Raw genomic sequence first — 27,772 nt, forward strand, 5'->3', positions numbered from 1 at the left:
GTGCTATCTAACTGTCTTTTACTCCACATCTTCTCTAATTCATGGTATATCAAGGACAAAACTCATCACACATTGCATTAAGAATATTCTCTAAGCTCACATTGCACAATGTACATCATTTACATGTAGCAAATTATCTAAATAACAAACATACTGGTAATGACATACTCTGGCATACAATATCATAAAGTACATTTCATAACATAAAAAATTTTCTTCAACATATAAAACTTGAAGGACATTCTCTAACATACACTATATAATGAAAGTCTTAAATATTTGTAACAGAAAGGATATTATATAATTAACACATAGCTTAAAGCTGATAGAGCAGATTGTTACCCCGAGAAAACTTTATCAACCAAGGAGAACCCACAGAGATTCTAAGAAGTTGGCAGGTATGCTACATTGAATTTGGTTTTAACATTTGTCACATGACATCCCTCATCAAGTTTCAAAGAAGTTGTTGGCATGACACAGGTTATGTTCTTCTCATATATGTTATGATGGTATGATACTAAACCCCTAACGGGAAGGATTGTGCCTGATATTCATATGATGAAGACATAATCTTTCAATCAGTTTAATTGAAGTCTGGAGCTGGCATGTCAGTTAACTGCTAGTAGTCTCTTGTTATTTATGTATTATTGTCATTTTGTTTATTTTCTTTGTTTACATCTTCTGACATCAGACTCGGATTTCTCTTGAACTGAATTTTAATGTGCGTATTGTTATGCGTTTACTTTTCTACATTGGCTAGAGGTATAGGGGGAGGGTTGAGATCTCATAAACATGTTTAACCCCGCCGCATTTTTGCGCCTGTCCCAAGTCAGGAGCCTCTAGCCTTTGTTAGTCTTGTATTATTTTTAATTTTAGTTTCTTGTGTACAATTTGGAGTTTAGTATGGCGTTCATTATTACTGAACTAGTATATATATTTGTTTAGGGGCCAGCTGAAGGACGCCTCCGGGTGCGGGAATTTCACGCTGCATTGAAGACCTGTTGGTGACCTTCTGCTGTTGTCTGTTCTATGGTCGGGTTGTTGCCTCTTTGACACATTCCCCATTTCCATTCTCAATTACATGCTACATTGAATTTGACTTCAATATTTGTCATCACATTCCTCAAGAAGATTTTAAGAAGTTGGCAGGTATGCTACATTGAATATAAATTCAAAGTTTGTCCTGAAATACCTCATGGAGATTTTAAGGAAATGGCAGGTATGCTACCTTGAATTCAAATTCAAAGTTTGTCCAGAAATGTCTCATGTAGATTTTAAGAAGTTGGCAGGTATGCTACATTGAAATTAAATTCAAAGTTTGTCCTGAAATAGCTCATGAAGATTTTAAGAAGTTGGCAGGTATGCTACATTGAATTTAGTTTTAAAATTTGTCATCACATCCTTAATGAAGATTTTAAGAAGTTGTCAGGTATGCTACATTGAATTTAGTTTTACAATTTTTCATCACATCCGTAATGAAGATTTTAAGAAGTTGGCAGGTATGCTACATTGAATTTAGTTTTACAATTTGTCATCACATCCCTAATGAAGATTTTAAGAAGTTGGCAGGTATGCTATATTGAATTTAGTTTTACAATTTGTCATCACATCCCTAATGAAGATTTTAAGAAGTTGGCAGGTATATATGCTACATTGAAATTAAATTCAAAGTTTATCCTGAAATAGCTCATGGAGATTTTAAGAAGTTGGCAGGTATGCTACTTTGAATTTAGTTTTAAAATTTGTCATCACATTCCTAATGGAGATTTTAAGAAGTTGGCAGGTATGCTACATTGAATTTAGTTTTAATCTTTGTTATGACAGTAAATCATATGGTGTTTTCTGATAATAGAATACTTTCCAGTTCATTGCATTTCCATCAAAAATTTTGGTTTTAGTGAACAGCATTCGTGTGTTTAGGGGCATGGTCACTTCCTTCCCATGTTGAGCGAGCAGTTGAAGAAATATGTTGCTATATTGCACAATTTATTCGGCAAATTAATTTCTTATAATTGATAATCAGCAATGCTGTCATTAGGGAATTGTAATTAAGTACCTACGGAACAACAATTATTTCTAGTTTATCCTGCATAATGACGATCACGAAGGGGCTTGATGAACTTTAAAAGTGCAGGGATGCAGGTGGTCTCCTCTATCTGGTAAATGTTGTCATAAAGGCGTGCAATATTGACGAACTTTTATGGTTAAGGACATAACTAGAAAGTGGTCTATTCAATACATAAAATCATTTAAGAGATCTATGAACATAGATTGTTTAACAATCCTGGCAATAATATGTGTATGTGATGCAGATATAAATAAACTGATTACATAAGTGTGGACACAGATTATTGCCTTATCCCTTCTGTCAAACACTGAACTAGGAGAGTAATACCACACATACACACACTGTCATAAGATGAGATATAATTTGCCATTATCACAAGGCTTCAAGGTCAACATGTCTTATCTCAGGATATTTTGACTGAAAAATAAATAAACAAATTAATGCTTTAGAAATTTCTCTTATCAAATGTCAACTGAAATCATCTATAGTAAGGGTACTTATTATTGGCATAAATAAATACAAATGTAGTCAATGGTTGTTTTATTGTCTTTGCTAGAAATAATTGTTGTACACTGAATTGTCCTTAGTGTAAGTCAGGCATGGGGTGAATTACATTGCAATGTAATGCATTATATTACAATTACTTTGACCAAACCATGCATTATATTACAATTACAATTACATGCATTTATCAAAGTAATGCATTATATTACAATTACTTTTGCAAAGTAATGCCTTGAATTACACATTACATTTGAAAATTTTATTAGTGAATAGAAAAATTAAACATTTTGAAATACAACTAGAAGTCACAAAAGATTCTAGCATATGCAGTAACTGTTCCATGAATTGAATATAAGTATACATGTAAAAAGTCTATTTAATTTGACTTTTACAATTTTTAATTATTTTAACTTAATGTTGACTTTACTTTTATAAATATATTTTTTGTTGGTTTTTTTAAAAATTTTAAACGAAATATTTAATTACTGTGAATTACTTTCCTAATTATAAAATAAACATAGACCTTAATTAATGAACAATTGCCTAAATGGTGAAATATTGATTGTTAAACAAACTAATTAGTGTTTTATAACAAAGTTTAATTATCTTTTATTTAAGCAAAACAAAGATATTCTTTGATCTTATGACAACAATACAGCTATGCTTTTCAAATAGCAATCTTTTAATGCAGGAAAATGTATGAAATAAGATGAAATAAAGAATATATTCTAATGATTAACCTATTCTTAGTTAATCAAGAAATCTTAAATTTGGTTTAGTTAAAACTCCAACAATATGTTAAAGATGTAGTATGTGAAAAAAGTAATGACATGTAATGCCATGTAATGCATGAAATTACAAAACTTTTTGCTAAAGTAATGCATTATATTACAATTACATGTAATGCACAAATTGCTGCATTACACATTACATGCAATTACTTGGAAAAATGTAATGCATTACCATGCATTACAATTACAAATTTGCATTACCCCATGCCTGGTGTAAGTACAAGTAAACAGCAATAAAAGTGCTGTTTCTTTTCTTAATGTGTTTTTTGCTGTGAATGTATTGATTTTTTGTCATGGATGGATGCCCCATATCCTTTCTTTTCTATTGATAAATAAAACCAACGCAGTTGAAGTAGATGTTTTCTTTAATTACTTTTCTCTTATTTAGTCATCCTTTTTTATTTCTAAATCTGTACTTAATAGATAACATTTGAATACGACTTTGAAAGTAAAACAGTTCCATCCTTTAGTAAAATACTGTTAAACATATCCATCATATTAATGTTTGAAGGATCTCAAGCTAAAACAAATCACATGTGTCAGTATGAATCACCAAAACGAAACAAATAACAGATTACGTTTTGTAGTTTATACATCATAATACATAAGCTGGTTCCCAGCTGACTTATACACTTTTTTAATTCCATTAAATACAAGTGGTTTTCAGTTTATGCTATGCAATGCTGTGAAAAGAAAGAAGAAATTTGTAATGAAGCATTTAATTTTAAAATTTAACACTTTATAATGGATTTTGAATCAAAACTGCACATTAATATTGGTTAGGTGAAATATTAGTTTTGAAAATGTTAAGTGCGCCCTCTACAATTTCAATAACAAACATGGCAGAACGTAAACAAACCTCGCGAAATCGAGTTTTTCTCTTATTTCTTGCTTATCGTACTCTATAATCTGCACCCCTGCCTGGCAGCTTTAATTTTGGAGAATAAAACCACAGACTATACACGCCTGAATTTGGTTAGTGCATGTCTTATGATGAAAGAAAAGAAAAAACATTTCCACTTAATGGGGTGAACATCTGAGCACCATCATCAAGTCCACTCTACCCAACTTAGCCAGTGGACAGAAGGTTGAGTGGATATGGCAACTCAACCATGAAATGTAATGTAAGAATACCTTCAATAATTTTTCAATTCTATCGATTTCTTCACCAAGGGAATCAATTAACTGTTGTCCATGTTTCAACATGAATTCCTCTGCATCTGTCGACGTCTGCAAGTCCTGCATCTCCTGAAACAAACATAAGGCCTCATTGTGACGTTTATATCAAGAACAGCAATAAAAGCACTGTTACTTTGTTTTGTTATTTTCAAGTGCAAAGAGTTCCTGTACTTTTTCTTTGAATTGATTTTTGCACTTAGTCATTTTCAATTTTGACAAATAACAAATTCTCCATTTTTGATGATTGATGTTTGCTTTATTGCAATGGCTTTATTGCTATGAGCTTCTTGATTAAATTTAGAAATTTATTATATTTTGAATGTATCAATTTAATTACAAAATGCATATCTCCAATGAAATGGATATGATACATGTACTCAAAATAAAAAAAAAATGTAAAAGACTGGCTATATTTGAATAAGCCATTTTCACCACATATGAATTTCATTCCACTTACATTTTTGGTTAATACATGTATAGTCTAAACACCAAAATAGTACATGTACATAATGTAATTGAAATGTAATTGGAATGTAATTTAGCATTACATGCTTTTTTCAATGTAATTAATTAAATTACCATTACATGTAATTTAAAAAATCCTCAATTACACATTACATTTAATTACATGGAAAATTGTAATGCATTACACTTAATTACCATTACATTTTCAATTACCCCATCCCTGACATGTAGTTGAGTGAAATCTATGACAAAAGCTTCGGTCTCTCTAAATAAATGTGGTATGTTCTCACAAAGCATACATGTATATATCATACTCCTTAAATAAACCAGATTCCAAAAGCTGATTTTACATTGTTCTTACTTTCAACAACTGTTCCATATCCAATTTATACAGGTATGCTCTGGCTATTTCCCTGCCATCAAAATCAACTTCAGCCTTGAACTTCCACTGACCACCCATCTCTGTGGCTTTTACATCATGTAAAGATCTTAAATAACAAAATTTCATCTTTCATTTAATTTCTAAAGAAAGTCTGCACTTTCAATACTAAAGATCAGTAATTTTCTGAACTTTATAGAACTGTATTTTTTTTTTCTGCAAGCTTTAGATCTTTTTGTCCATTGTAATACTGAATTATATAGAATTACATATTCAATTTTGGAATTATAAAAAAAGAAATTCATCTTTGACCTCTGCTGGCAGCCATTTTGGATTTCTGATCAGCACAACAGTTACTGCTCCTGTTTAGGTGGTACCAAACACCTTGACTAAAATTAATTTGGCTTGTTTAATTTTCATAAAATTTTGACAAAATATTTTCTTTGACCCTTTGACAAAAATATAAAAATTTCAAAAAACTTGAACCACACACTTTATCGGAAAAATTTCATTGGATATATAGCAGTTTGACAAACACTAATTTTGATCATTGAGAAGCTTAAAATTTACTAAACAATAAAACGTGATTAAAACATTTACCTGATTTTTACAGAGTTATCTCCCTGAAGTGTTATGTACCACCTTAAAGACCTTCACAGGAACACATATCTGTCATGTTTGATTTCAATTGATTAAGCAGTTGTTGAGAATAAGTTTTTCCTAAATTAAACCAATCCGTAAAGGTCATGCCTTCCATGTTTTCAAAAAATCTTCACCACAGTATCAACACTTTGAGAAAATGTCCTTCTAACATTAACAGACAGACAACAGAAGTTATAAGCCAATTAATGACAAAATTGACATTGACTAAAAAAAGAGCTAAAAATATTGAAATTTTGGGACTGTATCAAAGTGGACCCCTTAGAGATGTATCTTAGGATCAGCACAATAGGAATTAAATCAGGAATATAGAAACAAACAAGTGAAACTGAGATCTACTACTCACGGATGATACCCCCTCCCAAATATTTCGGTAAACAGGAAGTTGTTGCGAGATCAATCTGAAAACGCATCAAATGGTATAGCTGACTTATATAAACCCTGAAACCAAATTTCAGAAATCCTTATGATGTAGTTCCTTAGAAAGATGTGATGAAAAATATTCATGAGACAGATGGACGGACTGACAGATGGACAGATGGAAAGACAGACACAGGTAAAACAGTATACCCCCACTTTTTTAAAGCAGGGTATAAAAAATATGATACCTTGTACATCCTTCAAAACTAGTGAAAAAATTATATCTAAACAGTTTTGCTCGTACGCCAAGACTAGTTGGATTATGATCCCAAAACATTAATACCAGTTTTGTTTTATGCCAAGAAATTTAAAAAAAATACTGATCTAAATGCTACCTTATCATTCTGTCCTGTTCCAGATCTTTACTAATCTCATCTTTCTTTTCCAATGGTATAGATCTAAGAAAAAAAAGAAAAATAAATACTGTTTTAAAAAGAAGAGTACTGTAAATTCAGAAATTATTGCGTGCATTTATTATTGCGATTTTGTCATTTTAGACTAAAATACGATTTTAATTTTTGCGATATTGAGAAAAATCCTGTTTAATTCATATGAAAAATTTCAAAATGCGAGTTCAAATTATTGCGATTATAACCCTGTCGCATTTTTCGCAATAATAAAAACATCGCAATAATTTCTGAATTTACAGTAATTGTATAATGTTTCTTAGTGTCAGTTCTGTAAGAGTTACCTGCCTTCTAGGCAGGTATTCTCCTAAAGTTTGCACAGCAATTGTCTACATACAATGGAATTTTTCTAAACATTAGTTCCATAAATGATTTAATATTCATATGTTGCATAATGCTGAGGAAAAGTTCCCTCTTTGCATAGTTGTTCCATTGCCTAAAATTAATATTATAAATTGATTTGGCTCAGTACTTATACATCCCGCCATTGTCTTATTGCGCTATGGTCAATTTTGAACTCTTGTCTTTCATTTATCCTTATGTAATTTGTCTATATGCCATTTTGTGTTTCTTTGTTGAAACAGTTATTTGTTTTTATAGTGATTAAGATTATATTACAATGTTGACTGCTGTACCCCAATTTTTTATGATTTTACCTATTATGTCTGTTTTTTTTGCTCACACATTGTTGTCAATATAAATGAATTCAATGCGACTGTCATACAAGTGGGAGGTTTAGCTAGCTATAAAACCGTGTTTAATCCACCATTTTCTACATAAGGAAATGCCTGTACCAAGTCAGAAATATGAAAGTTGTTTTCGATTTGTTATTCGTTCTGTTTTGAATTTCCAACGGAGTTCGGTATTTTTGTTAGTTTGCTTTTTAGAATTTCCATCTATTTACCTGTAAAAAAATATAGCAACAACAATGTGTCCATAGTACACAGATGCCCCACTCTCACTATCATTTCTATGTTCAGTAGACCGTAAAATTGGGGTCAAAACTCTAATTTGGCATTAAAATTAGAAAGATTATATCATAGGGAACATGTGTACAAAGTTTCAAGTTGATTGGACTTCAACTTCATCAAAAACTACCTTGACAAAAAACTTTAACCTGAAGCGGGACTGAGGGACGAATGGACGCACCGACGAAGAAACGGACGCACAGACAGAAAAACATTATGCCCCTCTACCATCGTAGGTGGGGCATAAAAATGCAAAAAATCAAAGTAAATTCCAAAAGTGGAAGTCCATAAAAACTGAAAAAATCAAACGTTATTAACCAATGCAACAAGTAGACAGGCATTTTTTGAAAAGAAAATGGTAGGTTAAACCTAGTTTTATAGCTAGCTAAACCTTCCACTTGATTGACAGTTGTTTATAGTTCATTATATTGACAAAATCGATTGAGCAACCGGAACAACACGTAAAACAACATGAATTTTCTCTTATATATATAATGTTAGCAACATCCAATAACTAAATGTTTGGGGAATAAATCTTACTTGATTGTTCACAAGGTACCAGTCCACAGGAAGGCATGTCATCTTACTCTGTTGGACACATTATTCTGACTATGAGCCATTCTTTCTTTAATCTTACTCTTTTGGTGCATGCTTAGCAAAGAAGCAGCAAATACCACTTTTCAAGTCTTTAGTTTGACCTGACCAGGGTTCTAACTCAGGACCTCAAGAACATGAGGTGAGCACACTACAACAAGACCACTGAGATGGTTTGGTTAAAAAAACAACAATAACACCAGTTCTCACCTTATCAATAATGCTGCTGAGTTTGTTTTGATAATAACACCTGCTACTCCTGCCAATAATCCTCCTATTACTATTGATCCCACAGAATCATAGAGTGGGTTACCAGTATACCATGTTAAACCAATACAACCTGATGCAATTATGACACCTGAAACTGCTGCTAAGTCTTCTAACAACACTACTGTTGTATTAGGATCATATCCACGCCAAACTGAAATTCATAACGAAAAGTTTAATCAATGTTTTTAAATACTGGTATACGATAGCCTCAAATCTATGTCCAGCCACAAATCTGTTGTTTCTTGTTTATTATTTTTAGCATAAACCAGGCCAAAGATTTCCTCAGATCTGTGTCCTATTTGATATTGTGTCATAGACGTCACAAATCTTTCTCCCTCTGGTCTCCAATCTGTGTCCTTTTCAACAAGTTATGCACTGTCCTATGTGTTGATGTCAAAATCAACATTTTCTCTCTCTCATTATAGACACATAATATAATAGTCATAACACCCCCCCTTTTTTTGTGTGTGTGGGGAAGAAAGGGGGTGGGTTGTGAAATAAGAAAAGAAGTTGTTGAAGGCCAAACAAACAATAAAATAGATTTGTAGCCCATACCCTACAGTAATCTATACAAGGCCAATACATGACAAAATGTGAAACATTAAAGTAATCTATACAAGGCCAATACATGACAAAATGTGAAACATTTCAAATGAGAAAACCAATGAGCTGGTTTGTGCTAAAAATAATAAACAAGAAACAAATATGGCAGACAGCAACCAACAACACCCACTGGATCCTAAATGATTTGGATAGTTTGGAAAAAATTAAAATTATAAAAATACCGAACTATAAGGAAAATTCAAAATATGGCAAAATCAAAAGCTCAAACACATCAAACGAATGGAAAACAACTGTCATATTTCTGACTTGGTACAGGTATTTCCTTATGTAGAAAATGGTGGATTAAACCTGGTTTCATAGCTAGCTAAACCCTAAACCTCTCACTTGTATGACTCCTTTACTAGATTGTTTACAAGCTATTCTACGAATAAGTGCTTCGTTGAGTGCCAATTTATTAAAAATTTTACAGAAATGTTTGTTGTGAGTGAACATGGTGAACTAGTCAAATTTTCAGATCTATAAATTCTGTGAAAAAATGTTTTTAATTGCATAATTACCATACTTCCAAAACTTTATTCCTTCTTTTTTAGCACTCTTCCGTGTTTGAGAAGCAGCTAAATACAGTGTAGCTGAAAATAAATTATAAAACTATTATCAGATAAGCATTGTGTGATAGTATTAAATATATTTGCTTCTACTATTTACAATATTCCCATTACGTGTGTTCCAGAATTAAATGCATGATGGGGGATAGGAGGCACTTTTTGAAGACCCCAACCAACCATGCAATAAAAGTTTTCATTCTTACGAAATTCTAAGGAAAATGCAACCACTCATATCTAATAAATCTAAGTGCTTTCAATCCCAACCAAAATCATTTGAGTGCCTTCCATCCCCCTCCCCCATCCCCATCATTTGAGTGCCTTCCATTCCCCTCCCCCATCCCCATCATTTGAGTGCCTTCCATCCCCCTCCCCCATCCCCATCATTTGAGTGCCATTCCCCCAAATAATTTGAGTGCTGAGGAAAACAAAGCTAAATTCAAAACATCAAAACATGATTCTAATCTTTTTTGCTTACCATCATCAGTGTTCATGATTGTTCCCTTGGAAAAGTTAAATATCAGGAACCAACAAATTTCCTAATGTAAATTTTCAAAAATTCAGATTAGGTTTTATTTGTGCTATTTTTACGATCACAATAGCACAATCAGGACAAGGACTTAAAATCATGTACATTATGTAGTTCCATGTTTCTGACAAAACCACGAAATATAATATCGACAAAAATTCATTTTTTCCTCAATACTACAAATATTAGTATCTACAAAAATAACTAAATCCACAATACAGTGATTTACCTACCTCCTTCTGATACCAAACTACCAACTAGAGTACCAAGTGCCTGAAAATAAATATATATTATTAAGGTGGTACCAAACACTTTGACTAAAATTAATTTGCATAAAATTTTGACGAAATATTTACTTTAACCCTTTGACAAAAATTAAAAAATTTCCAAAAACTTGAACCACACACTTTAAAGAAAAATTTCCTAGGATATATAGCAGTTTGACAAACACTTATTTTGATCCTTGAGAAGCTTAATATTACCATAACAATAGAACATGATTAAAACATTCAGCTGATTTTTACAGAGTTATCTCCCTGTAGTGTTGAACCAGTACCACCTTAAATATTTCATTTATATATTGATTCTATTGGAGGAGGAATCATTTAAATTACAGTACATGGAGGTTATATTTTATTTTTTAAAAGTTTTATTCCCTGATTTGAAGTTTCCTATTCAACAATAAATAGATTGCGGGCAAATTTTTGAAAAAAAATATAGGTAATAATCAAGAAAGGAGAAATTACAAGTCGGACCAAATCGACCCTAAAATAAAATTTATTGCAGAGTGTCTCTTATATATGCAGCATAAAATTTTTAATTTATGAACTTAATAAAAACATAACAGTTTCAGTTTAAAACAATACCTTACATGGGTTATGCAGCCATAAAATGACAGTGAATTCATAACTAAAGGCTCTTAAGAGCCTGTGTCGCTTACCTTGGTCTATGTGCATATTCAAAAAAGACCAACATTGTAGACAAGAATAAATTTCATAACAAAAATCTCTGTTTTGTTGATCTTGTACTGCTGATTATTTAGTCTGTTTAGTTTCTCTCTATCTTCTTTAGTTTTTGCTCAAAACACAAAAGAGGGTAAAACAAATCCTTATTTAAGGGCAATCACTCCTATATAAAGAGTGACAGTCTACTCACTATATTGACACAATTTGATTTGTTAGTAGATCTTGCCTTGCTGATCATTATTGTGATTTAAAGTGTCTACTTATCTATTATAATTTTTATCATATGAGGCAAAACATAAAAAAGCACTGTAAGCGCTGTAGGCAGTTAACCAAAAACCAATGCAAATGTAATTAGGAAAACTGTGGCAGTGTTGCTTCAATTTTTTTTTAAGATTTGAAAGAACAAACATTAAACATTCGTATATTGTACATTTATGTTCATTAAATGAATTGATTATTAAGGCAAATTAATTAATATTTCATCAAGGTTTTCAAAAGCAACTCATATATCAATGTAAATGACCCCCATCTTCACCCCCAAGTGCATGATGTTACTCCATACCAAGTTTGGAATAAAATGATAGGTGATTATAAAACAGTTGGTCAAACATTTTCGGGCTTTACACTGCTTGAAAAATTTATATGTTTTCTTTAAAATGAGCCATAAATGAAAATTATTAAAGGCCCAGAAATAATTTAATAAATAATTAAAGTAAATTCAATTAACCTAGACTCATTTTTTGCATCACTAAAATTTTATAATAAACAAGAAATAATTGTAACAGGATGCCGTTACGAAGTCTCCCAAACAAAGCCCCCATAATTCGTCATTCCCATGGTCTCCTGACATTGGGCAAAGTCCAGTTCATATTGGTTTGGTCTAGTAAAGTGATATGCATATGTGACACCTAGGAGATTGACCCTGTATGTCATTCAAATCTTTTTGAAATAATGAACAGAAATAAATATGGTTTAGGTGTGGGTATCTCGACCGTTTACAAGTTCTCAAACAGGAGAGGGTGGGGTGACCCCAGGGACTCCCCCTATATTTCATTTGATTTGTTATATTGTCCCATACATGAATACATATGGTTTAGGGGTGGGGATCTCGACCATTTCCAAGTTCTCAAACAGGAGTGTGTGGGGTGACCCCAGGGACTCCCCAAATATTTCATTTGATTTGTCATATTGTCCCATACATGAATATATATGGTTTAGGGGTGGGGATCTTGACTGTTTACAAGTTCTCAAACAGGAGGGGGTGGGGTGTCCCCATGGACTCCCACTATATTTCATTTGATTTGTTTTAACGTCCCATACATGAATATATATGATTTAGGGGTGGGGATCTCGACCATTTCCAAGTTCTCAAACAGGAGGGGGTGGGGTGACCCAAGAACTCCCCATATATTTCATTTGATTTGTTATATTGTCCCAAACATGAATATATATGGTTTAAGGGTGGGGATCTTGACTGTTTACAAACTCTCAAACAGGAGGGGGTGGGGTGTCCCCAGGGACTCCCACTATATTTCATTTGATTTGTTTTATTGTCCCATACATGAATGTATATGGTTTAGGGGTGGGGATCTCGACCATTTCCAAGTTCTCAAACAGGAGGGGGTGGGGTGACCCAAGGAACTCCCCATATATTTCATTTGATTTGTTATATTGTTCAATACATGAATGTATATGGTTTAGGGGTGAGGATCTCAACCATTTCCAAGTTCTCAAACAGGAGGGGTTGGGGTGACCCCAGGGACTCCCCATATATTTCATTTGATTTGTTATATTGTCCCATACATGAATATATATGGTTTAGGGGTGGGGATCTTGACCATTTACAAGTTCTCAAACAGGAGGGGGTGGGGTGACCCTAGGGACTCCCCCTATATTTCATTTGATTTGTTTTATTGTCTCATAATGAATATATATGGTTTAGGGGTGGGGATCTCGACCATTTTCAAGTTCTCAAACAGGAGGGTGGGACAACACTGGGGACTCCCCCAAATTATTTTCATTTGATTTCTTTTATTTTCCCATACAAGTATATATATGGTTTAGGGGTGGGGATCGTGACGGTTTACAAGATAAAAGTACATTTTCAAATTGAAGGGGGTTGGGATGACCCCTAGGGACTCACCCTATATTTTGGTTGCTCTTTTTATTGTCCTGTTCTCATTACTGAAGACTGCATGTGTCTATCACTTACTGTTTTCTAGAAATAGTCATTTGAAAATTAAAAAAAATAAAATCCCATAGGGTTCTATAGTAAACCCCTCCCTACTTCAGGCCCCTCCAAATACCCCTAAATAGACCCCAATGCACAAACATAAGATTAATGGCTCCGCTAGACATGTTAGTCTAATATTTTATGAAACCCTAAGTAAATCTGACAAACGGTCAAAGTTGTCTTCTTAGACGGTTTGAGTGGATTCGGTCCTACTTGTCACGGGGACGAGTTGTCCACATTACTTAAAACATCCCATCAATGTCGATTTCATTCATAAAATAACAACAACCTTATTTGGCAAGATAAGTTAAAAATTACCGCCCACTTATATAACTTTATTTCCTCTATCAAAGAGATTTGTTGTACATGAACAATATTCCTGCACATTTTGCCATTTGGGAAATATAAACGACTTGTAATTACCGATTTTCGGCGATGAAATATTTCATACAATTGTTCTTTGACATCGTAGCCAAAAGCACAGGGGATAATAAACTACGTACGGATTTCTATTGAGCTCTACTTCCTATGTGCAACTTCAAAAGTTTTGGGTAGTTCGACGATCATTTAAGGTTTTTCTGGTCATACTTTTTGTATTCCAGAAATAAAAGTACAAAATGTATTAAAAAAATATCCAATTAGTTATAAATAACATAATAGCCAGCTAGATAATAACAATGGTATTTATTGGGTAGAACACAAATCTAGGGTGCTCGCATAAGGCAGCTTAACTGCCTAAAAATGGTAAAAATTGTCATTACAGAGCAATAATTTCATTAAGGAGTTGTCGGACAATTCCTCCATATAGTTTTAATCGTAGATCTTGTCTTGCTGATCATTTTTGCTTATTTAAGTTTCTATCTATCTATTATAATTTTTAAGATATAAGGCTATTTTAAAAACGCAAAAAATTAGTAAAAATCATCATCAAAGAGCAATAAGTCTAATAAGGAGTCGACCTACAAATTCGACAATGCAGACTTATTTGTAGAACTTGCCTTGCTGGTAATTTTGCAATTTAAAATTTCTCTCTATTATAGTTTTCAAGATAATAGGCAATTAAAAATCTATAAAACTTATCTGAAATTATCTTCAAAACGTCTAATAATGAACAGTAAATTTCAAACTATATCTATACTGTCCTACAGAGCTTATCATCATCAACACTTAGGAAACAGAAAATTTTCAAATAAATCTGCCACTTCAATTATAATTGTGTGATTGATATTAACCACATGCTTTCTTATCTGGATAACAGGTGAAAATCATTTAAAAACATTTAGTGTAATCAAACTTTATATATATAATTAATAGTTCCCAATATTTTTCTTTCATTTGTCACAAACTAATATAGATCTGTAACTTATCTATCAATGTCAATAACTTTATCTACACAATGTAATGTAATGAAATTTATCCTTTAATAAAACTATATTATTATCTAATGAAAATCATATTTGCAAATCTGGACCCCCCAAACAGGATCAAGTAGAAATTAAACATAAACACACACAACAAATATAAAATACCACATAACAACTTTGACATCAACCTTTAAAACACACATGACTTAAAAAAATAGTTATAAAGAAATTTTTGACGGCTCCTGACTAAAATCAATTGAACAGATACAATCATTGATAGACTATCTATACATAAACTTATTAATTACACCATTTCTGATCAAAGAAAAATAACTCAATCATATAATAAATATCACTTTTGGCTACTGAAAGGTCTACAACTCAACAACGAGAAAAGCTAAAATCGTGAAAATTGAACTTGACCTTTATTTAGTCACAGGAAACAACATATCTAAATTTTTAAAGCGTTTTTATGTTAATGAACGGACACTGTTTGGCAGACGAAACCTGCCCACCCACCTGCCTGTCAAACGTACATCCCCAAATCAATAACCGATTTTTCCTTCGAAAATCCGGTTAAAAATGAAATAAAATGATAAAATTTGTCATTTAATAGCAATTACTCCTGTAAGTAGTCGTCTGACAATTTTCATGTATTTGAACAATTGGTAGAGCTCAACATTCTGAACATTTCTGCTCCGGTCAGATTTTGTCTATTTATAAAGGTTTTCAAAATAATAGACAAAACTTGCATTTTACCCCTATGTTCTTTTTTTAGCCATGTCAGCCATCTTGGTTGGCAGGTGGGGTCATTAGACACAATTTTTAAACTGGTTAAATTTGTCCAAGTAGTTTCAGAGGAGAATGATGATGATGGACGACGATGACGGATGACTGAAGCCAAGTGATGAGGAAAGATCACTAGGTGAGCTAAAAATGGTAAAATCATGAAAATGATGTATCAAATCTTAATTTTGTCATTTCAAAAACATCCAAGGTATGAGCATGATGAGAAGGCACATTGAGAAAAAAGTTATAGAAGGTCCCATGTGTCCACCTTAGGGAGCAGATTCTATTTTTCCTTTCTTTAACCATAAGAATTGAACATACAATACCTTGGAAGAATGAGCTAAGTATAAGCATTAATTATTTGGACAAAATCTTAGGATTAGGAGTAGGGGCATTAAAGGGCATTAGCTACGAGATATACAAAAAAATAAATATAATATTTTTTTTGTTCAATCGTCAAAAGAAAGTGAAAAAGTGAAATAATAATTCGCTTTTAGCAGCTAATTTGGTTCAATTTTGTCAAAATAAGCTAAGAAACATTGCTGATGAATTATTAATAATTCGACTTCATTGAATCTGTATTCATGTGACCTGTGAGATGGTCAGCTATTAAAAGGAAAAGAATGTAAACACTGAAAGTGAAACAAGGATGAACCATTTGGTTGACTGATTTGACCACAATCAAATCATTCTTATACAGTAAAAAATGATGATAAACAAACTTTTTAACCTACAGTATGAAATCAAACAGACCTAGAAAAAATCCAATTGCACGTGGTCGTTATCTATATATATTTATATTTATGTTTATATTGAGCCTTATCAAACAAATTTCTTGGAGTAAGCAGGAGTGGTAACCCATGGTGAGCAGGTATGAATTACAAAATCCCCCTATAAATCTGTAGTATAAACAGTGTCTATTAGTTCAGATCGATGAGTTCATGGGGGCATTTCCCCTTCTGAGAAAAGCACAGACAGCAATGGGGTATAGCTATTATTTGACCTATCAATACAAGCTTTGGGAAATGCCTTCAAACTAGTTTAACCCCGCCACATTCTGTATGTGCCTGTCCAAAGTCAGGAGCCTGTATTACAGTGGTTGACGTTTGTTGCTGTATATCATATTTGTTTTCGTTGATTATTTTGTACATAAATCTGGCCGTTAGATTTCTCATTTGAATTGTTTTACATTTGTCATTTCGGGGCCTTTTAAAACTGACTATGCAGTATGGGTTTTACACATGGTTGAAGGCAGGTGACATTTAGTTGTTAATTTCTGTGTCATTTGGTCTCTTGTGGAGAGTTGTACTGTCTCATTGAATTGGCAATCATACCACATCTTCTTATTTTTACAACTATACAACAGATTTCGAGAAAAATCTATGTCATTCTATACTAACCCATATATTTAATCCCATTTCTTCTGGGTGGAGAAGTCCTTGGATACCATGATAAACAGAAAAACCAGTACCTATACAGAAAATTCCTACTCCACTGATCAGAGAGGACACATGTCGGAGGTTAGAATACCCATATCTACAAAAGAACATGTGATAAAACTGGTGAAATTTATTTTTGAATGACCATATCCTTTGAAATATAGCAATAAAAATCAGTGAGTATTATCAAAGAAGTTTGCATTTTTTTTTTAAATACATATAAGTAGTGGAAATAAGAATATTTTGATGGAACTCAAATTAATTATCCTGAAGATTGTTGGTTACATTATATAAAATTGAACATGTTGAATGCAGACTGTAATTAGGAAAATGTAAGTGTGTAAAGAATTCCATGGAACCCTGGGTCTAGTATGTGATTTTGCAACCAGTGTAAAAGTGTAATGTTAACTGCAAAAACAATGGAGATCTGATCTTTTGATCATTTAAAAGCTTCTGTCCAAGTTTCCTAAAATTCCAAGAAGGTTTGACAAAGTTTAATGTCTAAAATACCTAAACCGCAGACTGAACCTAAACATTGACAATGCTGATGCAATGTAGGATCACTTTTTCTCTAATTTTTTCACTATTTTCACATTTCCCAACTGATTGTGAAAAAATTTTTCTCCACACTAGTGAAACTACTGTTCTTGGCAAATGATTGGTCGAAATTTAAATTTGACGTCAAATTTTCTTGGTTTCTTCTGAATTTCCTATTGTGATGTCATTAAAAAAGGCAACTATGCCTGATGACATTACATATAAAGAACACAACGTCCTGCAAATCTTTGAAAAGGAAGGATAAAAATTAATAGAGAAACAGATTCCACCACTATAACTCGTGTATTACGATATTTCTCCACTCTCAACAGTTAAATTTTAATTATTTAAAAAGCTCGGCAAGCGTCGCGCTTAATATATTAAAATTTAAATGTCTCAAGTGGAGAAATATCTGAACACACTTGTTGCAGTGGTGGAATCTATATGTCTCACTTCCATGACAAAATGTTGCAGGCTAAATATCATAGCAGATATAAAGAAAAGAGTTCTAATTATTTTTCTGTAATAGCTTACTAATTACTGGAACAGTTTAAATGAGAACATGGGGTATGATATTGCTAATGAGATAACCATCCATCACAGAACAAACAAGTAAAACTGTGAGCTACTGCTCACTGATGATATCCCCGCCGAAATATTTCGGTAAACAGGAAGTTGTTGAGTGATAAATCTGAAAACACATCACACAGTATAGCTGACTTATATAAACCCTGAAACCAAATTTCAGAAATCCTTGTCAAGTAGTTCCTGAGAAAAATGTGACGAAAATTTTCAACTTGGCTATCATGTGTAAAATAATACAAGTGTTCCGTAAACAGGAAGTTGTTGAGTGATGAATCTGAAAACGCATCACAGGGTGTAACTTACTTATATAAACCCTGAAACTAAATTTCAGAAATCCTTGTCAAGTAGTTCCTGAGAAAAATGCGACGAAAATATTCATGGGACAGACAGACTGACGGATGGACTGACGGATGGATGGACTGACGGAAGACAGACAGAGGTAAAACAGTATACCCCCACTTTTTTTAAAGCGGGGGTATAATGATGTGGACTTAAACAACTGCAGGTACAGTATGGCCTTCAACAATGAGCAAAAAACCATACATGTATCTCAATTTAATAAAGAAAAATTGAACCCATGGAACTTAATTGGTAATTTCAAAACTTACGGATGATCAGAATCAGGCTTTTTAAATGACTGGTACAGTCCAATACCAAGAATTATCTGTAAAAAAACATTAAACCACAAGTTTAAGGGTATCATAAAAATATGAAGATCAGTTACACTTACAAAACTTCTTACTAAAATGTTTTACTTTCAATTGTAGAGACAAAGGTTCTATCCTTTACTTTTTTTACTTGCTTGCCCACATTGTGTCATGTATATGGTAGCATGTCAGAGTCAAGTGGTGGAGGCTGTGCATGAGGTATGAAACATGATCAGCATGTGATTTGCTTGTTTTTAGTTTCTGAATGATTAAAAGTCAATTTTGACCTAAAATTTGCATGCTGTGTCTTGGTGTGCTGCTATGATGGCATAATAAACATGAATTGATGATGTCACATGGAATGAACACAATTTTTAGCAGACTATGAAAAGAGAACACAATTTTTAGCAGACTATCAAAAGAGAACACAATTTTTAGCAGACTATCAAAAGAGAACACATAAGTTTGTCACAATATCATAAAAAAAACCATTATATTCAAATTCTACCACTGCATATTGAGTAGGTATCAAAATTTGAAAAATTGAATCTATACCGAGTGATTTAATATTGTATCTTGCAGGAAACAGTGATAGAATCTCTTTATTTTCTTCTTAACACTATGGGTACCACTAGTGAAGCAGAAACTGCCCACCATTCAAGAGCCCACAAGTTGTCCAATTTTTTGTTTTCTGTATAGTAATTTGTAGACTGTTGTTGGTTTGAACTGTTTCTTTTAGTCAATGTTTTGTCTGTATTTCTTCTATTCTTTGACATCTTCTTCCTGTCTTTTTACAACACATGCTCCCATGAACAAGATTGTCTGTGAAAAAGAAACTCCTTGACAACCACTAAGTGTCTAAATCAAACTCACCTGATTTAGAGTGTCTGCAGCTGAATGAATCATTTCCGAAAACATACTGTATGACCCTGTGAAAGCCCAGGCAAAGCCTTTAATTATCACATTGAAAAAATTTCTGAAATAGAAAACTACAGCTATCATTCACATAAAATTAAAGACTATTTTATATATATACAGGTAGTACGTCTTAAATCGGTAGTTAGTATCTTTTGGCTTTATGTTATTGTTTTTTCGGCTTCGTGCCTAATCACTGCCGATTAGGTGGGTCAAGCCATTTCCAACTGATTTTTACAGTATGTTCTTGTGTTGTACTAGTACACCATTGTTCCAGGTTAGGGGGAGGGTTGAGTGTTTAACCACACCATATTCTTTATGTGCCTGCCTTAGTCAGGAGCCTGTAATTCAGAGGTTGTCATTGGTTTTCAAAGGTCTTAAAAACAGAAAGTAGAAAGGAGCATAGCCAGATCTTTGTAAGCAAACGGTAGAAACAGCATCTGTATTTTAATGAGCTTGTCAAAGGAGAGACATAAAAAATCAATTTCAGAATAAACAAGATTTAAGTTCACACGAGTTATACTGTTTAAATAAACTTACACACATATAGAGGAAACAACAACTTGACCGGTGCCTGTCCACGTCCACTTATTGTGTCCTTCTTTTTGATCTTCTGCTTGCTGAAAAAAACATAGCAATATTCTTTCCTTTGGTTCCAATAAGTTTAAAGGACAAATCAAATCATGTACTGTGGATTCATTAATATTCGTTGGATACCAATTTTCGTGGATTTCGTGGATATAGAACCACGAATTTAAATGTTCAACGAATTACAATTTTTCTAAAGTAATGTATGGAGACTTTGCCAAAACCACAAAATTAAATATCCACGAAAATGCAAGTTTTCCTCAATTCACGAAAATAGGTATCCACGAAAATAAATGAATCCACAGTATTTAAGAAATGAAGGCTTCTTTTTGTAATTTTATTGGGGTGTAAAAGTGTTGACCGAAGCACATTTTGTATGAAGCTCGGAAGCGCTTCTTTCTTTAAATATGTGCACAATCAACACTTTACCCCAATAAAATTACAAAAAGAAGCATTCATTTCTTATAATTACGTTTTTATGCTAATAAGACCATAAAGACAAGTTTTATCAAGTTTTTCTTTTATTTACCTGTGCACTTTTTTGTAGAAGCACGTGTCATCACGAATGTATCATTTCATTTTGATATGAAGGTTAATTTTTGAATAACCAGCAATTGTCGTTAGCCAATCAAACTAACGAATTATTGTGAAACATACATGTAATGTAATTATTGGTGAATTAAATTGATCTTTTGATTCTTACAAATTATAAAAGTGGTAATCAGTTAGGGGACTTATTGAAATAAGTGATTTTTAAATCACTTATTTAAGTAGCAAATTCGAAGTTTTGTCACAAATTGTGATTTTGTAGTTTTACCAAAATTTTAAATGCATCGGTTTAGATAATATCTGTTCATTAGTGAAATTGAAAAAAATGAACATTTGCTTCTTTTAAGCAGCAAGGTTTATGCCTTTGATGCAATCATTTAGCTGCACATTCTATTTTAGTTGAAAAATGCTATAAAGATGGCTTTACATAATGAACTGATACTTTCTAAACAGATTTTTCCCAGCAGTGGGAGTATTTTTCCTGTAAAATTCAAGGTTTCATCTTATAGATTATGTAATAAAATTCTACTGTTCGCGATCAAAATTTCACTGTTCTGGGGTGTTGAAATTAGTGGGGGTTATTAAAATAATGATACTTAAAGAAGTGATTTTTCGGAAGGAAATTGAGGTATGATACTTAAACAAGTGATTTTTATGTCATTATCCTAGATTTAGTACAAGGTCATCACCTGACATGACCCGGTCATCCTATCAACACAGATGTTGGTTCTGATAATTTTAGCAACATAATTAGTCCCTGGATCATTAGTATTCTATATTTAAAGCTACGATAAAATTAAATCACTTAGTCTAGTGATTAATTTGTACTACTTAAATAGGTGATTATTAAAGAAAGACAACTCTTACTTCCAACCTTTATGGACATAATGTTACTTGAATCAGTGATTTAGAAAAATCACTCGTTTAAGTAAGTCCCCTGACTGGTAATTACATCTCATTGAATTTTTATTATACCATAATTGCTTGAACGTTCTTTTGGGGGATATTTTAACTAAACCAAATAATACAGAGCAAAGTTGAGAAAATACCCAGAATGCATTAGATTTGGAGATTACAAACAATAACATTAATGCTACCGAATACAAAATTGTTTTGTAAAACTTTCATCAAGGGATATGCAGAACTAAAATGAATTAATTTGTAAGACAATATAAGGCTTTACTTTCAGACATTATATTTTAAATGAACTATCATTTGAAATGGCCTTTTTACACCTTTTATGGATCAATATGAAAACTTAGCAATGTCTATCAACATTGAAGAATTGAACTGATTTTTAAGAATGTAAAATTTTCTTTCAAATTTATTAATATAATTAGAAATTCTTTAGTAAGCACTTACCCCACACCCCTCAAGGGGCAAAGCTTTCTGTTTACTTGAAAGATATAATTCCTCTTTCAGTAACGATTTCAGAAAATAATATTGTAGTACAAAAATCTATTTTAGTTACTATGACCTTGATCTTAGACCTAGTGACTTAACAATCAATAGGAATATTTTTCTTATTATTTGTGACCATATTTCCATGTAAGGTGGCAATCTCAATACTAATGTAGTGTTTGAATTAAACAACTTTCCTACACAAATTTAGGTCTATTTTTTGTATTTTTTACCTTAATGTTGGGAAATAAATAGGGTTCTACTCTTCATTATATATGATAGTATATTCAAGTATGGATGCAATCCTATGTATGCTGTATTGGCCAAAGCATTCAGAAACAACTTTTCAGCACAACTTTTATGTAACCTTGACCTTGAATATAGTGACCTCAAAATCAATAAGGAATCTTCCTCTTATTCATGTGACAATATGTCCCTGCATCTTGCAGGTGCTTTTAACTCCAATCTTAATTGACAAGGATTGTCAGTTTTCTTGATGAAGGTCTGTAGTTCTATCCGGGAACTCTGGTTTCCTTCACCAATGAATATTTGGCACCATGATATAGCTGCGAGTGCTGAAAGTGGCGTTAAACACCAACAATCAATCAATGTATTATTTTTTTTCAGAAAAAATAAGATACTGTGGATTCATTTATTTCCATGGATACCAATTTTTATGGATCAAGGGAAAAATGCATTTCTGTGGATATTTGATTTCATGGTTTTGCCAAAGTCTGCATAACAGCCAATAGAAAATTTGTGTTTTGTTGAAAATTTAAATTTGTGGTTTAAAATATAACCATGAAATCCACGACAATTGGTATCCAACGAATAATAATGAATCCACGACACCATAAAAATAATAAGTTCAATAGACTATTTTCATATTACCGACTTTTGAATCCAGATTGTATAATTTTTCGACAGGTTACCTAATCTGTGGTAGGACATCCTGGTACTCTGTCAAGTAAGAGCAACCAAAAGAAGTAAAATCAAACCTATAAGCGTTGCAAATTGGGAGGAAAGTATACAGTTTTCTGATTATTTTTTTGTGTATAGAAAATATAAAACAGATAATTTCCCCCCAAAATCGCACCGATTGAAAGCTTGATTTTTATTCTTTACATGGCTCTTACTTAGCCGAGTACCAGGATGTCCTACCAAAGAGAAGGTTATCTGTTGAAAAAATATAAACTCCAGAGTCAAAAGTCGGTAATATGAAAATAGTCTATTGGCACAAAAAAAGTAAATTGTAGTAAAATCAAATAGAAGATTGGTGTATACTGGTTTTACTGTATATCAGAATATGAAACAATACATACCTGCTCAGGTTTTTTATCATAGTAGATGTAATGTTTGTCAATGTAATCTTTGTAGTAAGCTTCAGAAAATGGAACTAAAAAAGTAAGAATAATTTTAATGTTGTCAGACTATTTTGTAAATATACAAATGGAATACATTACAATGAAATTAAAATGATGATGATGACATTGATAATTATGATGAAGAAGATGACCACAATGATGATGATGGTGAATTTGTGTTTAATGTCTAGTGGCAAATCAGGATGAGAATAATTTGATGTGATATGAATATTAACCCTACTTTTAACTTGACTAACACTGAGAAGAGCTGGATTTTGATATGCTAGCTTACAGTACTAGTAGTCTTTTTCATTTTTCTGCATACCTTCTTTCATACCATTGAGTTTAAAACTTTTTTAACTACCAGTAGTTTGTGCTTTATTTATAAGTTTTTTGCAGAGATACATTTGGCTGCAACCCCTGTTCAATATAACATTGTTGTGCTAGGAATACAATATTAACCCTGGGACCTTACCGTAATAGAACATTTTAGACGGTACGAGGCCAAGGTTTTTGTAAAGATTTTAGGCCCAAAAAGTGTACAAAATCATCATGCTTTGACAATATATCCAAAATATGCTGACTTTGGAGAATATCATGAACTGTGAATTCATTATTATTCGGGGGATGCCAATTTTTATGAATTTTGTGGGTACAAAAGGATATTTGGGACTGTCAGTAAAATCAAGGAATACGAAGCTTAAAATCCAATACAGTTATCTCCATTCTAAAGGCCCATATAAAAAAAAAATCCATTTTAGTAAATATTTTGGCTTCAACATGCCATAAATGAAAAAGTCTGCAATCTGTTACATCGTCTTTGGCATCTAAACAATGTGACGTCATAGATATACTCCGGATGTCAAACATAAACACTAGGCGTATTTACACTTTTCCGACGCTTTTGAATGGATTAAATATTGACAGAAAGAAGATTTTGAGGCACAAATGTGACTTTTTTATTTATTTTTAGAGAAATTAAATACCAATAAAAAAATCAGAATTCAAAATGGTGGTTTTTCCTTTGTTACGGACTGGTAGAATGTGGAAATTTAACCCTTCAAAATAATTGTCAATGTCCAACAAAAAATTATCGTTCTAAACGAATTGCATTAAAATATCCTTTATCAGCATTTTTTCACTCATAGAGATTGACATATTGTATCATGTTGTATAGACAATTGTTTATCATTGAAGACCATATGTTAACCTCTAGAAATCTTTTGATTTTATTCGCTGTTGGGTTGCTGTCTCATTGTCATAATGGTTTACTGCACATTTTCTTTTATTCATATAAACAGATGAATACTGTCATCTCGCCAGCTCTACAGATCTTGAAATAAATTATGTTATTCATCAACATTTCTTTAAATATCAACTGAATTTAACTTACATTTCCTGTATCTCATTTGAAGCTGTGCCATCCTTAGTATTTTTTCTTTTGACAATTTTTCCAGACTTCCATATTTCTTTATTGCACTGATAAGAAGAAAGCATGAAACAGTTACGGTTTTCATTTAAAACTTTGACAAAATATTAAGAGGGTCAATAATTGTACTTATGTTGCACTGTTATGTCACTTCCCAGTCGAGACTAAATTTAAAGGTTAAGACTGATCGAGACTGGTCAAGATTGAGTTGAGACTGGTCAAGACTGGTCAAGATTGATTTGAGACTGATGGAGCATTGGTCGAGCATTTGTCAAGACATTTTTTAAACTATAACAAGATTATCAAGTACTCAGTTAGACTTTTTAAGTAAAGTCTAGACCAAAGTCAAGTACAGTTAAGTACTGTCAAGATTATGTTGAGTCTTGTCAAGTAAAATCTGTGCTTGATCTTACTGGTGGAGCACAAAATATGGTCTTTTCAGACTCTAAGCAGTTTGAATCCACAGTAGTATGAAAGCATAATTTATTCTTTTGGTTTTCAACGTGTTCAATCCTTATAATGCTAAATATGGTAAAAGACGAGAAAAAGTTTCTAGAAGTTTTGCTGACTCTGTGAGAAAAAGATCAATGGAAATGTCAAAATCTAACCAAGCTGCAAAGAAATTTGTAACTTACAGTTCTTCTATGTCTTTCCTTTTATAAACCGTCAAACTTTTACCGCTACCATATGGACTACGTCGTGTGTACTTTGGAATCTCATTCAGCTCTCTAAATAAAGAAGCAAAGTCATTCAAACCTTACAGTACAAACAAGCAAACTGGTAATTCAATCAACAATTATTTTTTAAATTTTCCAGTTTTGTCATTTTTAGAGTTTGATATTTATCATGTTTATGGCTGATTTTTTAAAACATTTTTTAGACTTGGAAGTACTTTATGGCTCAACATACTGTATGAACTTGTGTATATTTATAAGCACTGTGTGTTGGCCTCTATTTGACCTTTGCTATTTTTCTTCATGTTCTTTGGGATGTTTGTTCTGAAAATGCATGAAATATTATAACTTATACATGTTATAGGATAGTCAAATCCGGTTCAATAAATTTGTACCTTTGAGTGAATGTACTTAACTAGGTGTGGCTATGTAGATATTGCTATATTCATATGTTCCACACTGCCAAACATGCATCCTTCAACTAGAGTAACTTTGCAAGATATTAATATGTACAGAGAGCAGGTCACACTTTAATAAAGTAATCACTGGTTTTTGTAATTTTTTATTACACCACTGTCCAAGGTTTGAGCAGTACAATATATTAACATTAACAGTATCAATTTTATTTCACCCGATGCACATATTGACAATTAATGTCGCTTCAGTGATGCTTGAGGCCAAAATAATAGAAAGTCCAACACCTAATCAGGGCTTCCAAAAATATTTGACGAGACAATGGCAAAACACGGACCAGAGACGAATACGTAAAATCTGTGTACGTTTACAAAGCACGATTGAGTTTAAGTAGCTCTTTCTGCGTTATTTCAACAGGAAAAGACTCAAAATGAATGTTAGATAAAGGTATCAATGATATTTTTACAATTTTGAAAATTCAGATGCATAACTTAATCTCACACCTGCCCACATGCGCATGAGTGTACTAGTTCAAACAACGTGGTTCTGACAATTTTCACTTAAAACCTTTATTACTACCTTATCAAATTTTCATCAAATCATATTTATATACATTTTCTGGTAATCTGAATCTTGTTGACTAAATTAATTATATGAAAACCGCTGACATTTAAGAAAATAACTTTTAATAGACCGATCAATGTCCGGTACAAAATAGTTTACCTGTCGCCTGAACAGGTAAAATCAGCTGTCAGAGAACTAATTAGAGTTTGTTTTGATAGTAATTATTCATCATGTCACTTATATGATCGGAAATGTGTGGCTGTTTAAGGACAAAGGTCAGGTCAAAAAGATCGCATAAACTTCATTTTTTTTCTGAACTATATTAAAATGTCCGTTTCAGCCTTGGCACAACAAGTCATTTATATAATCTATCGGACTTGTCCAGAAAATACGACCGTTTTGGAAGCCCTGGACCTAATACATATGTAGAAGAGCTGACAATGCCAATAAGAACCAAAAGTAAAGCAAAACCGTTACAAGGAATCAGAACTATGCATGAGGGAGTCTCAGGGAGATACATTCCTTAACTAAAACAAACCTTAATACTAAGAGATACTCCACCATGGCCCGACCAGGTTCTATATAAATATTCTCTACATACTTATGGTCAAATGGTTTCTTCGTCCTGACTAAAATAAAGTGAAATGACAGATAGCTTCTGTAATTCATCATTGTCATGTATGGTGCAAGTATGGCTAATCAGTTAAAACTGATATACAATTATACTTTTCGAATGATCAATAGAATTTTAATCTTCAGCAAAATATAAAATTAAGCATTGATGCTAACAAAAATAAAATAGTAAAATTCAAAAATTAATTCAGTTTTGAATTCTCCTGTATTTGTGATTTTTTCTTTTTTGATGTAATTCTAAAATCTACATGTAAGTGTCTATAACTGAAAATTTCTACAAGT

At 32.4% G+C, this 27,772-nt stretch overlaps 1 protein-coding gene across 1 annotated transcript in view; it reads right to left on the reverse strand.

Annotated features, from left to right (window-relative positions):
• Window positions 1-1,650: 1,650 nt before the first annotated feature.
• LOC127714077 (zinc transporter 9-like) overlaps window positions 1,651-27,772 on the reverse strand; it is a 30,750-nt gene continuing 4,628 nt past the window's right edge. Inside the window, exons 4-18 of the mRNA XM_052220022.1 lie at window positions 27,396-27,486; window positions 25,841-25,933; window positions 25,170-25,255; window positions 23,735-23,808; window positions 20,415-20,494; window positions 19,833-19,935; window positions 18,921-18,976; window positions 17,152-17,287; window positions 10,634-10,673; window positions 9,827-9,898; window positions 8,646-8,856; window positions 6,802-6,864; window positions 5,369-5,495; window positions 4,498-4,611; window positions 1,651-2,485 (exon numbers count right to left, since the gene is read on the reverse strand). Of these exons, the coding sequence (XP_052075982.1) occupies window positions 2,441-2,485; window positions 4,498-4,611; window positions 5,369-5,495; window positions 6,802-6,864; window positions 8,646-8,856; window positions 9,827-9,898; window positions 10,634-10,673; window positions 17,152-17,287; window positions 18,921-18,976; window positions 19,833-19,935; window positions 20,415-20,494; window positions 23,735-23,808; window positions 25,170-25,255; window positions 25,841-25,933; window positions 27,396-27,486 (1,391 nt within the window). The 3' untranslated portion in view covers window positions 1,651-2,440. The remainder of the gene's footprint in view (window positions 2,486-4,497; window positions 4,612-5,368; window positions 5,496-6,801; window positions 6,865-8,645; window positions 8,857-9,826; window positions 9,899-10,633; window positions 10,674-17,151; window positions 17,288-18,920; window positions 18,977-19,832; window positions 19,936-20,414; window positions 20,495-23,734; window positions 23,809-25,169; window positions 25,256-25,840; window positions 25,934-27,395; window positions 27,487-27,772) is intronic.

This window comes from Mytilus californianus, unplaced genomic scaffold (assembly GCF_021869535.1).
Source record: "Mytilus californianus isolate M0D057914Y unplaced genomic scaffold, xbMytCali1.0.p SCAF_9, whole genome shotgun sequence".
Classification (NCBI taxonomy): domain Eukaryota; kingdom Metazoa; phylum Mollusca; class Bivalvia; order Mytilida; family Mytilidae; genus Mytilus; species Mytilus californianus.